Source organism: Hemitrygon akajei, chromosome 16 (genome assembly GCF_048418815.1).
Source record: "Hemitrygon akajei chromosome 16, sHemAka1.3, whole genome shotgun sequence".
Classification (NCBI taxonomy): Eukaryota; Metazoa; Chordata; class Chondrichthyes; order Myliobatiformes; family Dasyatidae; genus Hemitrygon; species Hemitrygon akajei.
In genome coordinates, this window is record NC_133139.1 from 9685180 (window position 1) to 9697528 (window position 12349).

The following is a 12349-nucleotide window of genomic DNA, read 5'->3' on the forward strand; positions in this document are numbered from 1 at the left end:
ACTCTTGTCTTTTGGATCATTGTCTTGATCATCCAGCTTCTATTAAGCTTCAGATGATGGACTGCTACCCTGACATTCTCATGTAAAATGTCTTGATACACTATACACTTTTGAATTCATTGGTCCCTTAAAACTGCAAGCTGTCCAGGCCCTGAGGCAGCAAAGCAGGTCCAAACCATGATGCTACTTCCATCATGCTTTACAGTTGGGATGAGGTTTTGGAATTAGTGTGTAGTGCCCTTTTTCCTCCAACCATAGCAATGTGCATTTCTGCCAAAAAGTTCAACTTTTGTCTCGTCTGAACACAGAACATTGTCCCAAATGCATTGTAGGACTTCCAGGTGGTCTTTTGCAAACTTGAAACGTCCAACATTTATTTCCTTTTATTTTTGGAGAACAGTGGTGTCCTCCGTGGTGTCCATTCTTGTTCAGTGTTTTTCTTATAGTTGACACATGAACAGAGACTTCAAGTTTTAGAGATTTATGAAGGTCTTTTGCTGTTACCCTTGGGTTATTTTTCACCTCCTTCAGCATTGCAGGTTGTGCTCTTGGTGTGATCTTTGCAGGATGCCCACTCCTACGGAGAGTAGCAACAGTACTGAGTTCCCTCCATTTGTAGACAATTTTTCTTGCTGTGAACTGATGAACAGTCAGGTCTTTAGAAATGCTTTCGTAGCCTTTTACAGTTTCACGCATCTACAATTCTCTTATAAGGTCCTCTGAAAGTTGTTTTGATCGAGGCACGCTGCACATAAACAGATCTTTCTTGAGAAGAGCAGGCTCTGTCAGTAACCTGACTTTGTGTGTCTTTTTTATAGGGCAGAGCACCTCTACAACCCCACACCTCCAATGTCATCTCATTGATTGGAATACCTGACTCCAAATAGCTTTTGCAGAAGGCATTACCCCAGAGGTTCACATACTTTTTCCAACAAATGGATGTAATATTGGATAATTTTTCATAATAAATAAATATGTTTTTTGTGTTATTTATTTAATCAGGTTCTCTATCTAGTTTTAGGACATGTGAAGATCTGATCACATTTTAGGTCATATTTATGCAGAAATACAGATAATTCTATAGGTCTCTCAAACTTTCTAGTACCACATTAGCCTTCAATAGCCAGAACTTGTTATTTGAGTCTATGGTATTGTCAGTTCAATAGGTGGGGCTAAATTTGGCCCACAATGTCCTTTGCTGACAAGAGTGCAAATTTAAACTGTACATCGCCTGTACATGGGCTATATCCCTCCATTCCTTGCATGTTCATATGTCTGTCTAAATCACTTTTAAACAGCTAGAACAACCTATTCTGTTACAATGCCTCTGTAACGACCCTGTGGTTTTTCTTCTGATTCGCAATGCCACCCCTTCACCTCCCAAAGTTGGTAATGAATATGAAAAGGTGCCTATTTGTTTGAAATTAACTCTTTATTCTGATTGAGTACAGAAATCTGATCCAATTTGGATGAACACTTGTTTGAAGAATCCCCCTCCCCTGATCTAATTATCCCTTTTATTTGTATCCAGTTTCTAACCTCTCATTTTTCCACTGTCAATATGCAGTGTAATGTGTACTTTGTTTTGCTTATGCTGACTTGTACCTTAATGTGAAATGTGTAGAGATTTTTACATTTGATTCTGTTAACTGTGTATATTTTTCCTTTCCGCAGAGAATAGGGTATTTGGCAGCCTCTCAGTGTTTTTATGAAGGAACTGATGTAATCATGTTAACAACAAATCAGATTCGTAAGGCAAGTTGAGAGAAGGTTGATAAATGGATTTTCATTTTTTAAAAATGTCATTAATTTTTGCTGTGCTGTGGATAATGTCCCTCTTAATTCTAATTGGAATTTTTTTATAACTACACACAGGATCTCAGCAGCCCGAATCAGTATGATACAGGCGTTGCATTGACAGGTTTATCCTGTTTTGTTACTCCAGATCTTGCCAGGGATTTGGCAAATGACATTATGACGTTGGTGAGTTGTTTTAGATTTGAAACTTGGGCTTGAGAAGGGTCCCTCTTTTGATCTCTGCATTTATAGTTGTACACTAACAGCTACTTTGATCCACAGATGTCTCACACAAAGCCTTACATTAGAAAGAAAGCTGTGCTTATCATGTACAAGGTGTTCCTCAAGTATCCGGAATCCCTGCGACCTGCCTTCCCACGCCTTAAGGAGAAACTGGAGGATCCAGATTCTGGTCAGTTGCTTTTATAGAACATTAACAAATACTGTCTTAATTGGTTGCGCAAGTTAGCCTAGGAATTAATTGACAACTTGATCTCTTGTTCATTTTGTTGTGTGAAGAAATCTAACTATGTTTCAGGAGATTAAGTTAGTTGAATGGACACGGTTGTGGGCACATAAGCCACTGTCTAATATGTTCCAGAATCCAAAGCTGAATTATTTAGTTTAAGGAATATATTTACTCTTGTTAAAAACTTATATCAAAATTCCACTTTGCTCTAATTGAGCCTGAGTTAATTTGGTCAAAATCAATAGACAGTAGGTGCAGGAGTAGGCCATTCGGCCCTTCTAGCCAGCACCGCCATTCACTGTGATGGCTGATCATACACAAATCAGTACCCCGTTCCTGCCCTCTCCCCATATCCCTTGACCCCGCTATCTATAAGAGCTCTATCTAACTCTCTCTTGAATGCATCCAGAGATTTGGCCTCCATTGCCTTCTGGGGCAGAGCATTCCACATATCCACCACTCTCTGGGTGAAAAAGTTTTTCCGCATCTCTGTTCTAAATGGCCTACCCTTTATTCTTAAACAGTAGCCTCTAGTTCTGGACTCACCCATCAGCGGGAACATGCTTCCTGCCTCCAGTGTGTCCAATCCCTTAATAATCTTATATGTTTCAATCAGATCCCCCTCATCCTTCTAAATTCCAGTGTATACAAGCCCAGTCACTCCAATCTTTCAACATATGACAGTCCCGCCATTCCGGGAATTAACCTTGTGAACCTACACTGCACTCCCTCAATAGCAAGAATGTCCTTCCTCAAATTTGGAGACCAAAACTGCACACAATACTCCAGGTGGGGTCTCACCAGGGCCCTGTACTGCTGCAAAGGACCTCTTTACTCCTATACTCAATTCCTCTTGTTATAAAAGCCAGCATGCCATTAGCTTTCTTCACTACCTGCTGTACCTGCATGCTTGCTTTCATTGACTGATGTACAAGAACACCTAGATCTCGTTGTACTTCCCCTTTTCCTAACTTGACTCCATTTAGATAGTAATCTGCCTTCCTGTTCTTGCCACCAAAGTGGATAACCTCACATATATCCACATTAAACTGCATCTGCCGTACATTTGTCCACTCACCCAACCTGTCCAAGTCACCCTGCATTCTCATAACATCCTCCTGACATTTCACACTGCCACCCAGCTTTGTGTCATCGGCAAATTTGCTGTTACTTTTAATCCCTTCATCTAAATAATTAATGTATATTGTAAACAGCTGCTGTCCCAGCACCGAACCTTGCGGTACCCCACTGTTCACAGCCTGCCATTCTGAAAGGGACCCGTTAATCACTACTCTTTGTTTCCTGTCAGCCAGCCAATTTTCAATCCATGTCAGTACTCTGCCCCCAATACCATGTGCCCTAATTTTGCCCACTATTCTCCTATGTGGGACTTTATCAAAAGCTTTCTAGATGTCCAGGTACACTATACATCCACTGGCTCTCCCTTGTCCATTTTCATAGTTACATCATGAAAATCATGAAGTGTTGAATCATATATTTTAGCTAAAACTTGTATTGAAGTTTAGATTGATTCATAATATTTCACAAACTGTACTTGGTGTCCACTACTCCCAAATATTAACTAGAAGTAATTTTTGCACAGCTTTTGTATTACACACTTTTAAACTTAGTAATTGAATCTGTAAATACAAAGTAGTATCAATCAAGTTAAACTGCACAAATGCACCAATGTGCTGAATTATCACATTGGCAGGGGAGAGGCCAAAGGTTCTAGATATTCTACACTTTATCACTCTGTGTAGACTCTTGCCTCTGTTTGTTCTACAGGTGTTCAGTCTGCTGCCGTAAATGTTATCTGTGAACTTGCTCGACGCAATCCGAAGAATTACCTTTCTCTGGCTCCACTGTTTTTCAAACTGATGACATCATCAACTAATAATTGGGTCCTCATTAAAATAATTAAACTTGTAAGTTAATAAAAAAATCTTTATAGGAAGGGCAGACATCAGACCTTTTAGCCTAGGTTTACTCTAAGAGCTGGTTGTCCCTAGATTTTAAATGTTTATGGTGATGCTGTGTGTTTGTTTGACTCTAACGGTGGATCAAATATCAAATTGTGCACAGGTATATATTGAGCATCTTGTTCTGCATCTGTTGAAGTAGTAAAGGGAAATAACCTAATTTGTAACTAATAGTGATTATTAAAATGGAATATGTAATGGAACTATTAGAAGGGTGGGACGATGAGAGTTTGAAATAATTAGCCATAGAGCACCACAGCACTGAAACAGGGCCCCTCAGCCTGGTCTTCTGCTTATTCCCATCTATCAGCACCTTGACCATAGCTCTCCTTGCCTCTCTCATCCATGCACCCATTCACACTTCTCTAAATGTTTCAGTTGGACTTGTATCTACCACTTCTGCTGGCAGCTCATTCCACGCTCACGTCACCCTCTGATCTAAGAAGTCCCCCCCCCCCCCCCGATTCCCCTTAGATATTCCACCTTTCAACCAAAACTTATGACCTCTAATTCTAGCCTTGCCAGAACCAAGGGGGAAATGCCTACCAACATTTTGTATACTTTTATAAGACCACCTCTCATTCTTCTGACTCCTTGTGTCACAGCAGATGTAGAAGGTTGGTCTGTAGTATTTTACAAGATGCAAGTTGTTTAAAAAATTGGGAATTTTCTGCTCACAACTAAAAATGTAAATTGAGATACATTTTTAACTTGTTAGTGTGGGAATCTGAGATTTTAAAATGAGGAATCTGGAAGCAGGATTTTCATGGATAATTAAGATGATCGCAGTTCCACAAATAAAAGGTGCAATTACTCTTACAAACTTGAGGGTCCTGCAGAAAATTATTTTCATATACACCCTTCAAAATCTGACATGACTGGTACTGACAGATCACCACGGTTGCTTGTTGATTTTGGGGTTGAATCGACAATTAATGTTACAGCAATTACACAGTAATTTAATTTACTTTGATTAATGGTAAGAAAGGTCATTAAAAGTGGCTTATGATGCAGAGGTCAAATTGGAATGCTAAGAGTACAGTCTGCTCAGGCAAAGCTCCTGTGGTAAGGGAAATGAATATGATAACATTCTAGATTCTCAAACTATCAGACTGTCAGTAAATGGAGGAAATACCATCAAAGCAATTTGCAAGTTATTTCATAGGAAATACTTTGATAATATGATAAGAAATATTATATGAAATGCTTTGAACCTTAAGCTAACACTCAATGGCTTCTTTGTAGTAATATTTAAGGTGCAGTACTGTGCAAAAGTCTTGGGCACATATATGTTGCTAGGGTGCTTAAGGCTTTTGCACAGTACTGAATATTGATCTTTCCAGTTACCAAATAACACTTAATACTGTTAACATTTAATATACAAAGCTAAGTTCTCTTATTTCTGTTTCCTAACTGCCTTACTATTTTAACCCATGTACTGTACTGTGCAAAAATCTTAGGCACCCCCTAGCTATTTATACGTGCCTAAGACTTTGCATAGTACTGTATGCTGTGGTCTTCTCAGCATTGTGACAGTGATCCTGGCTGTTTGGGTGCCAAACCAACCAGGCTGCCTTACTGTTCGAGATTAAAAGTTTTGGTTAGATGATCAGTTTGCATTTGATAATAGTTACACTCACTGTAAGTGTGAATTTATCTAACAGTAATACTTATTTTTCTGCTAGTTTGGAGCTCTTACCCCACTTGAGCCACGGCTGGGGAAGAAACTCATTGAACCACTGACAAATTTAATACACAGGTTAGTAATGACATGTACTGTTCTCTTTTTCCGTTTGAATGAACAAACAGCCACTGCCATCTAACAGTAAGTCTGGATAAAATGCATACTGTTCTATTTCATGATACATGGAATTCAGAAAGTGTCATTCAGTCTGCTTAACAGTCTTGTGCTATTTGAGTAATTATCTTAAGACTAGCAATCAAAGGCTTGCATTCACACTTACTCCAAAAAGTTCAATATAAAATTAGATACCAGACATTTTTGTAACGTGAATGATAATTCCTAAAATATTGTATTTCAATACATTTCTAACTAATTAAATTATTTGCAGAAAGGATTTTTAAATGTCATTTTGTTCTCTCAAAATTAGATTTAATCATATGATCTTAAAAATCTGTATTCATTTCGGGATATGAGTTACAAAAAAACTATCCATATTGTTTGATAGTAAATAGTATTTTCAGCAAATTTTTTTTGCATCAGTGTTCTGGACACAATACTGTGAAGTTTTACTTTAATGAACACATTTTGTAATTTAAGAAGTGCGTTGTAAGCTCTTTGTGTACTATATTTTTTGTGGTACTTCACTGTTCCCTGCTTACAGGGAAAAACGCAAGTTTTTGATGAACGAGTGGTTCTTATAATTGAAATAAATAAGTATGAACTATATGTTGCTTGATAATTTGATGTGCATTTTTAAAATTATCAACTACATTTTTGAGGCTTTCCTATTACTCCTTCAGCTGTTAGCACATTTGACAGTTATTGCAAAAGCATAACGGTATAAACGGTTAGACATTTCGCTAATGAGCATTCAGATTATTTTCATGTAATGCAGACAATAATGATCTCATATTCAAAGTCTGATCTGTATTTGCTTACAAGTCATTGGGTATATTTAAAGCTGAGGTTAATAGGCTCTTGGTTAGTAAGGACATAAAAGCTTTTGGGGAGAAAGCAGTAGAATGGAGTTGAGAGGAAAAAATTGTCAGCAGTGATTTGATAGTAGACTCAATGGGCCAAATGGCATAATTCTATTCTTGTGTATTATGGTCTAATAATAATCTTTAACGATTATTGATCCAAGGGTTTGAGAAGGGAAGGTAACATACATTGAACCGAGGAAAGGGATGCATGTATTTATTAAATATTAACATTATCGTTAAACTGTCACAAATCCATGTGAGATTCAGAAAATTCTGTTACCATCCACTTGTAATGCATGATGTCAGTCAGTTGCTTGATCAGTTAACATTGATTTAGTTAAGAGGTGAGGTAATTAAAGTGCTAGTGGGCAAATAAGATGAAGTTACATCTGAGTGTACCTGAACAGTAAGGCTTAGGAAGAGTGGATGGCATATGTTAGATATATTTTGCAGGAGATAAGTGAGCATAACATTGGAGAGGGGTATCTTACCACCTTGAACTTCCCAGAGTGTGGAAAAACATATTAAGAATGTGAAAGTTTCTCTTTGTACTGAAAAGTTAATAAGGTGGCCTTACAAGTGGCCAGCAGGCCATATAAGACAAGTGCAGTAACCAAGAGGGAATGTTTCAGACACCAGCTAAAATTGCCAATGTGCTGCAAAATTAACAGTTCAACATAAATTGCATTCTATTTTCTGTCTTGCAGTACCTCAGCCATGTCCCTTTTGTATGAATGTGTAAACACCGTGATAGCAGGTAACATCCTTCTGGTAATCAGTGGTCTATTTGGTTTTTAATGCAAAACTGTTTTTAAAAAAGTTTAAGGTAATAATCTGTTAGAAAAGCAGTTGTTTATATTTCAGCCGTACCATACAATTTGCAACCTTTAAGATATTTTTCTGTTATTAAGTATAAAATTGTACAGAACTGCCAAAATATTATCAGTCACGGAGGGATACAACTAAAAGAATGTTTCTTGGAAAACAATATTCTGTCATTAAGACAAAACCACAAGTGTGATGAATTGCTCTAAGCCAGAAAACTTGGAGATAAATAGATTAAAATCAAAATTATCACAGTTATGCTGCAAAAATTCCGTAATGCATTGATAATTACTTCAAAATCTGAACTGGTTGTTTCAATTCTGTGAAAATCTATTATCTTTATAGTTCTTGAACATGTTGATTAGTTTTGATAAATAGTTGTAAAATTCTTTAGCAGAGGTGGGAAGAAATTTTTGCCAGTTTTAATATTTGTATACTGACCAAAGTTATTTGAAATTTTTCTTTGTTAAAAGTTATTTGGAGATTTTCTTTTGGACAGTGTGCCATCTTTTAATTCCTTAGGCTGTCTGAAGACAAAGAGCAGAATTTTAGCCAGGAATGTTCAGTTTTTCCATCTAAATATGTTCTACACCAGTGTTTGCCAACTATAGCTGGCAGTATATATGATTATAATTATATGAATATCAGGAGTCCACCTTTTCCTTGTACTGGCTGTTCTGTTTCCTGTGAACCCTCCACTCTTATTTTTAGTATCTGTAGTGATCTCAAGCATTACTGGTTTTAAGATAACGCTTAAGCAGTTAGTTATCAGCATCCATTACCATAATGTTAACTGTGTTTATGCCACTGCTAAATGCTTCATATCTACACCAATAATTCCATCTTTCTGGTGTTATAGGTAGTGTTAGACTACTTGCAGCCCATTTCCCTATTTGACCTTAACATAGCTTCTAATCCTTCTGGATGCTGAATCATTGACTGTTTATGAAGATGCTGCCTCATTAGTTTTCCCCCCAGCATTTTCTGTTTTTGTTTCTGATTTCTAGCATCTGCAATTTTTTATTTTCCTCTTCTGATCTTTTAATACCTACTAGATCCCTTATTATGATACCAAAATCTTCAGGAATCGGAGTGGAGAAATTTTGACTATTCATTACATTGGGTGGTAATTAGAAAAGGCTGGTTAAGTGTTGCTATTTATCAATATGCCTGCAACTGGAGCACAAATGCTATGATTAAGAACTAAAATGAGAGTTATTCATTTAGATAGCCTGGGCACAGCTAAACTTCTCTGTTGTAAAATCCCATTAATGTTCTTGGAATTGAAGATTTCATAATTCAAATTTATGCACCACTGAATTAAGAACATCCCATTCAGTCAAATAGTATATGCTAAATAATTGTCATTGTTTGAAGCAGGTCAGATGGCCTGACAATCTACTGATCTAAAGTATTAAGAGGCCCTATTAAATTTATTTTCTGTCAGTAAATGTTTATCAAGTTGAGGCTAATATTTTCTTGCTTCTACAGTTCTTATCTCTCTCTCTTCTGGAATGCCGAACCACAGCGCCAGTATCCAGGTAACACGTTTTCTCTATGGTATCATTCATTAGATTTTTCATTATTTTGTCTGGGTTCTGTTTGATGGAGTTCATTTTTCTCTTTGTGATTTTTAAAAAAAAGTTTTAATCAAGGAATATATTTTAATTTATTTTTATATTGAAAATATAATTTAATATTTAAATTAAGTTTTCAATATAAAGTATTTTCAGTATAAATATAACTTAAATATATCTAAAGCATTTCAAATATTGAAGTGCTTTGCAAGTTCTTAAGGATATACTGAAGTGTTACATTCCATCAGTTTATGATATTTTCATTGGAGTGGTGATCATAATAATTTATTTTTATTTTATTTAGCAATACAGTACAGACTGGCCCCTTCTGGCCTTTCATGCCTCGCTGCCCCAGCAATCCCTGACAAACCCGAATAACCCTAACCTAATCACAGGACAATTTACAATGACCAATTGAACTGTGGGAGGAAACCCAGAGAAAACCCACACATTCCACAGGAAGAACATACAAATTTCTTACAGAACAGCACTGGAATTGAATTCCAAACACTGGGATGCCCTGAGATGTAATGCTAACCACTGCAGTACCATGGCACCATGTGTAATAATAATATGTAAAAAGTTGTTTTTGATAGTGTTATTGTTATTGCTACGTCTTTCTCCTTTATTGTTATGAACAATTGAGGTTTTCCTTGTTATCCCTACAAATTACAATTTTTTTTCTCCTCAGCTTTGCGTGCAGAAGTTGCGAATTCTCATTGAAGATTCTGACCAAAACTGTAAGTAGGTAGTTATGCATTTATTCTTAGTTCGAAGTTCTAAGTTTTCTGCCAGTTCCATAAAAAATGTGCCTAAAACGTACAAGTACTTCAGGCACAGTTTCTTCAAGGCCCTACATAATTGCAGTTATTTATGCACTCAAATTCTCTCCTAGTAACAAATACACATAAAAATTGTTCTGATATATATATCTCCAGTAGTGGGAGAGTCGAAGACCTGAGGGCATAATCCCATAATAAAGGGACATACCTTCAGAACTGAAATGTAGAGCAATTTCTTTACCCTGAGGCTGGTGAATCTGTGAAATTCATTGCCACAAACAGCTGTGAAGGCTAAGTCATTGGATATATTTAAAATGGAGTTTGATAGGTTCTTGATTAATACTTAATTGGTAAGGGCATTTAAGGTTATAGGGAGAAGGTAGGTGATTGGGGTTGAGAGAATGGTGGAACAGACTCATTGGGCTGAATGGCTTAATTGTGTTTCTATGTCTTATGATGTAAGTAGACTTGGCCTGTATTCATTGAAATTTAGTGGAATTAAATCTCATGTAAACAGTTTCTGTCTTGAGGAAATCTCTTAACTAAGGAATGAGTAGGCTCAGTCATTGAGTTCATTTGAAATAGATTGATTTGTATATTAAAGGATTTGGATAATTTGAGACTAATACAGGAAAGTGGCTCTGTGGTACAGTGACAGCTTTGATCTTAATGAATGGTAAAGGTGGCTCAACACACCTATTTGTGATTAATTTTTTACATTCTTTGAAATTTTGTAAGTTGTCCTCAGCTGACTTGAAGTTTACTGTAGCTGTGCATTTCTAAGGCTATGTGCTTCATTTTCAATAGGCCCCATAGTGGGGTAACATTAGTGTTATTCTGGTGTAGTCATATGCTGACCCTCACCCTGGAGATGTTTACTTTCCCTACTCTTAACTACTGATCCAGCCACTGGTTTTCAAATGTAATCTAGTGCAAATGATTTTTAAGTTTAACAGCAGTGCTTTGAACATTGATTCCTTATCCAGTCAATTCTGTTTATGTAGAATTTCAAGAATCCTGAGCATTTGTAACTATTGATTTTTATTTTTTTAAATCATGGTGTAGATGAGCATTGATTTTTTCAGATGGTGTTTATGTATTTAAGTATTGTGACAAATTGCCAAAGATTCTGAACTATTCTGCAGTGAAGTATCTGGGTTTGCTGGCTATGTCGAAAATTTTGAAGACTCATCCAAAGTCTGTACAGTCCCACAAGGATCTAATCTTGCAGTGTTTAGATGACAAGGATGAATCTATACGACTCCGAGCTCTAGATCTTCTGTATGGAATGGTAATCTACTATCTTTTTGGTCACCTTCTTAATGAAGCATATGAAAATTTCAACAAACTGTTACATGTTTCTTAATCTGTACAACCTTCTGAGTAGTAACTCGGTTGATTGAAAACATTTTATAGTGATTAATGTTGTTCCATAATGGTTGAAAATTTACTTGCAGCACATTACCTAACAGAAAGAGATACTTTTCAAGACGAGCATAATTGAAAAAACTGGAACTTAAAATAATTTTTGTGGCAAGGTATAATAGGAATATGTTGCACTGACCTAATCTTGGTTCCTTAAATGATATATTGTGTAAGATCTTGAGCTTGCCAGTGCATTTCAACTTTTTAAATGCATTGTTTCATGCTTCAACACAGCTGTTTATACAGAGCCTAGAACAAGTAGTTCTTGTAAATATTGGTTGTTCCATACAGCTTGATAAGATAATATTAGGCTGGGATCCTGCTATTATAGATGGCGTACATTTCTGTTTATGGAAAAGTTTGAGTTCTTTGAAGGGATATTGTGCAGTTATACACTTGCAGCCTACATTGCTATTAACCCTCCCAAGCATTAATAAGCTTTCTGGAAGTCATCAACATTTTGAGCTAAATTATCATTTCTCAATTCCATTATTGAATGTATTCTAACTCTAAACAATTCAGTTAGCATGCAACTGGAAACATAAGTTTCCTTTCTATTATGTAGATACAGCTTTTAAAAACAAATTTTAAAATTTAATTATATGTTGCACAAAGTACAGTACAATTTAATTTTTGCTTGGCATTCTCATTAATCCAGTGGTGACAATTTGTATACCTCACTTGTTTTTAATTAACCTTACAAATAAAACTATCATTTATATTTTCAAAAATTCCATCTATATATTTTAATCCACTGAAAAGCCAAACGGCCTAATTTTGCTCCTATGTCTATTGGTCTTACAGAATGGGGTTAAGCGGGATAAG

The 12349-nt window shown here is 36.3% G+C and overlaps 1 protein-coding gene across 2 annotated transcripts in view; it reads left to right on the forward strand.

Moving 5' to 3' along the window:
• The window catches only part of ap3d1 (adaptor related protein complex 3 subunit delta 1), a 101643-nt gene that overhangs the window by 36424 nt on the left and 52870 nt on the right, over nucleotides 1-12349 (forward strand). For both annotated transcript variants that reach the window (XM_073068206.1, XM_073068207.1), the window contains exons 4-12: nucleotides 1675-1755; nucleotides 1876-1983; nucleotides 2080-2209; nucleotides 4055-4194; nucleotides 5934-6007; nucleotides 7623-7672; nucleotides 9232-9281; nucleotides 10009-10057; nucleotides 11245-11390. In XM_073068206.1, the coding sequence (XP_072924307.1) occupies nucleotides 1675-1755; nucleotides 1876-1983; nucleotides 2080-2209; nucleotides 4055-4194; nucleotides 5934-6007; nucleotides 7623-7672; nucleotides 9232-9281; nucleotides 10009-10057; nucleotides 11245-11390 (828 nt within the window). The remainder of the gene's footprint in view (nucleotides 1-1674; nucleotides 1756-1875; nucleotides 1984-2079; nucleotides 2210-4054; nucleotides 4195-5933; nucleotides 6008-7622; nucleotides 7673-9231; nucleotides 9282-10008; nucleotides 10058-11244; nucleotides 11391-12349) is intronic.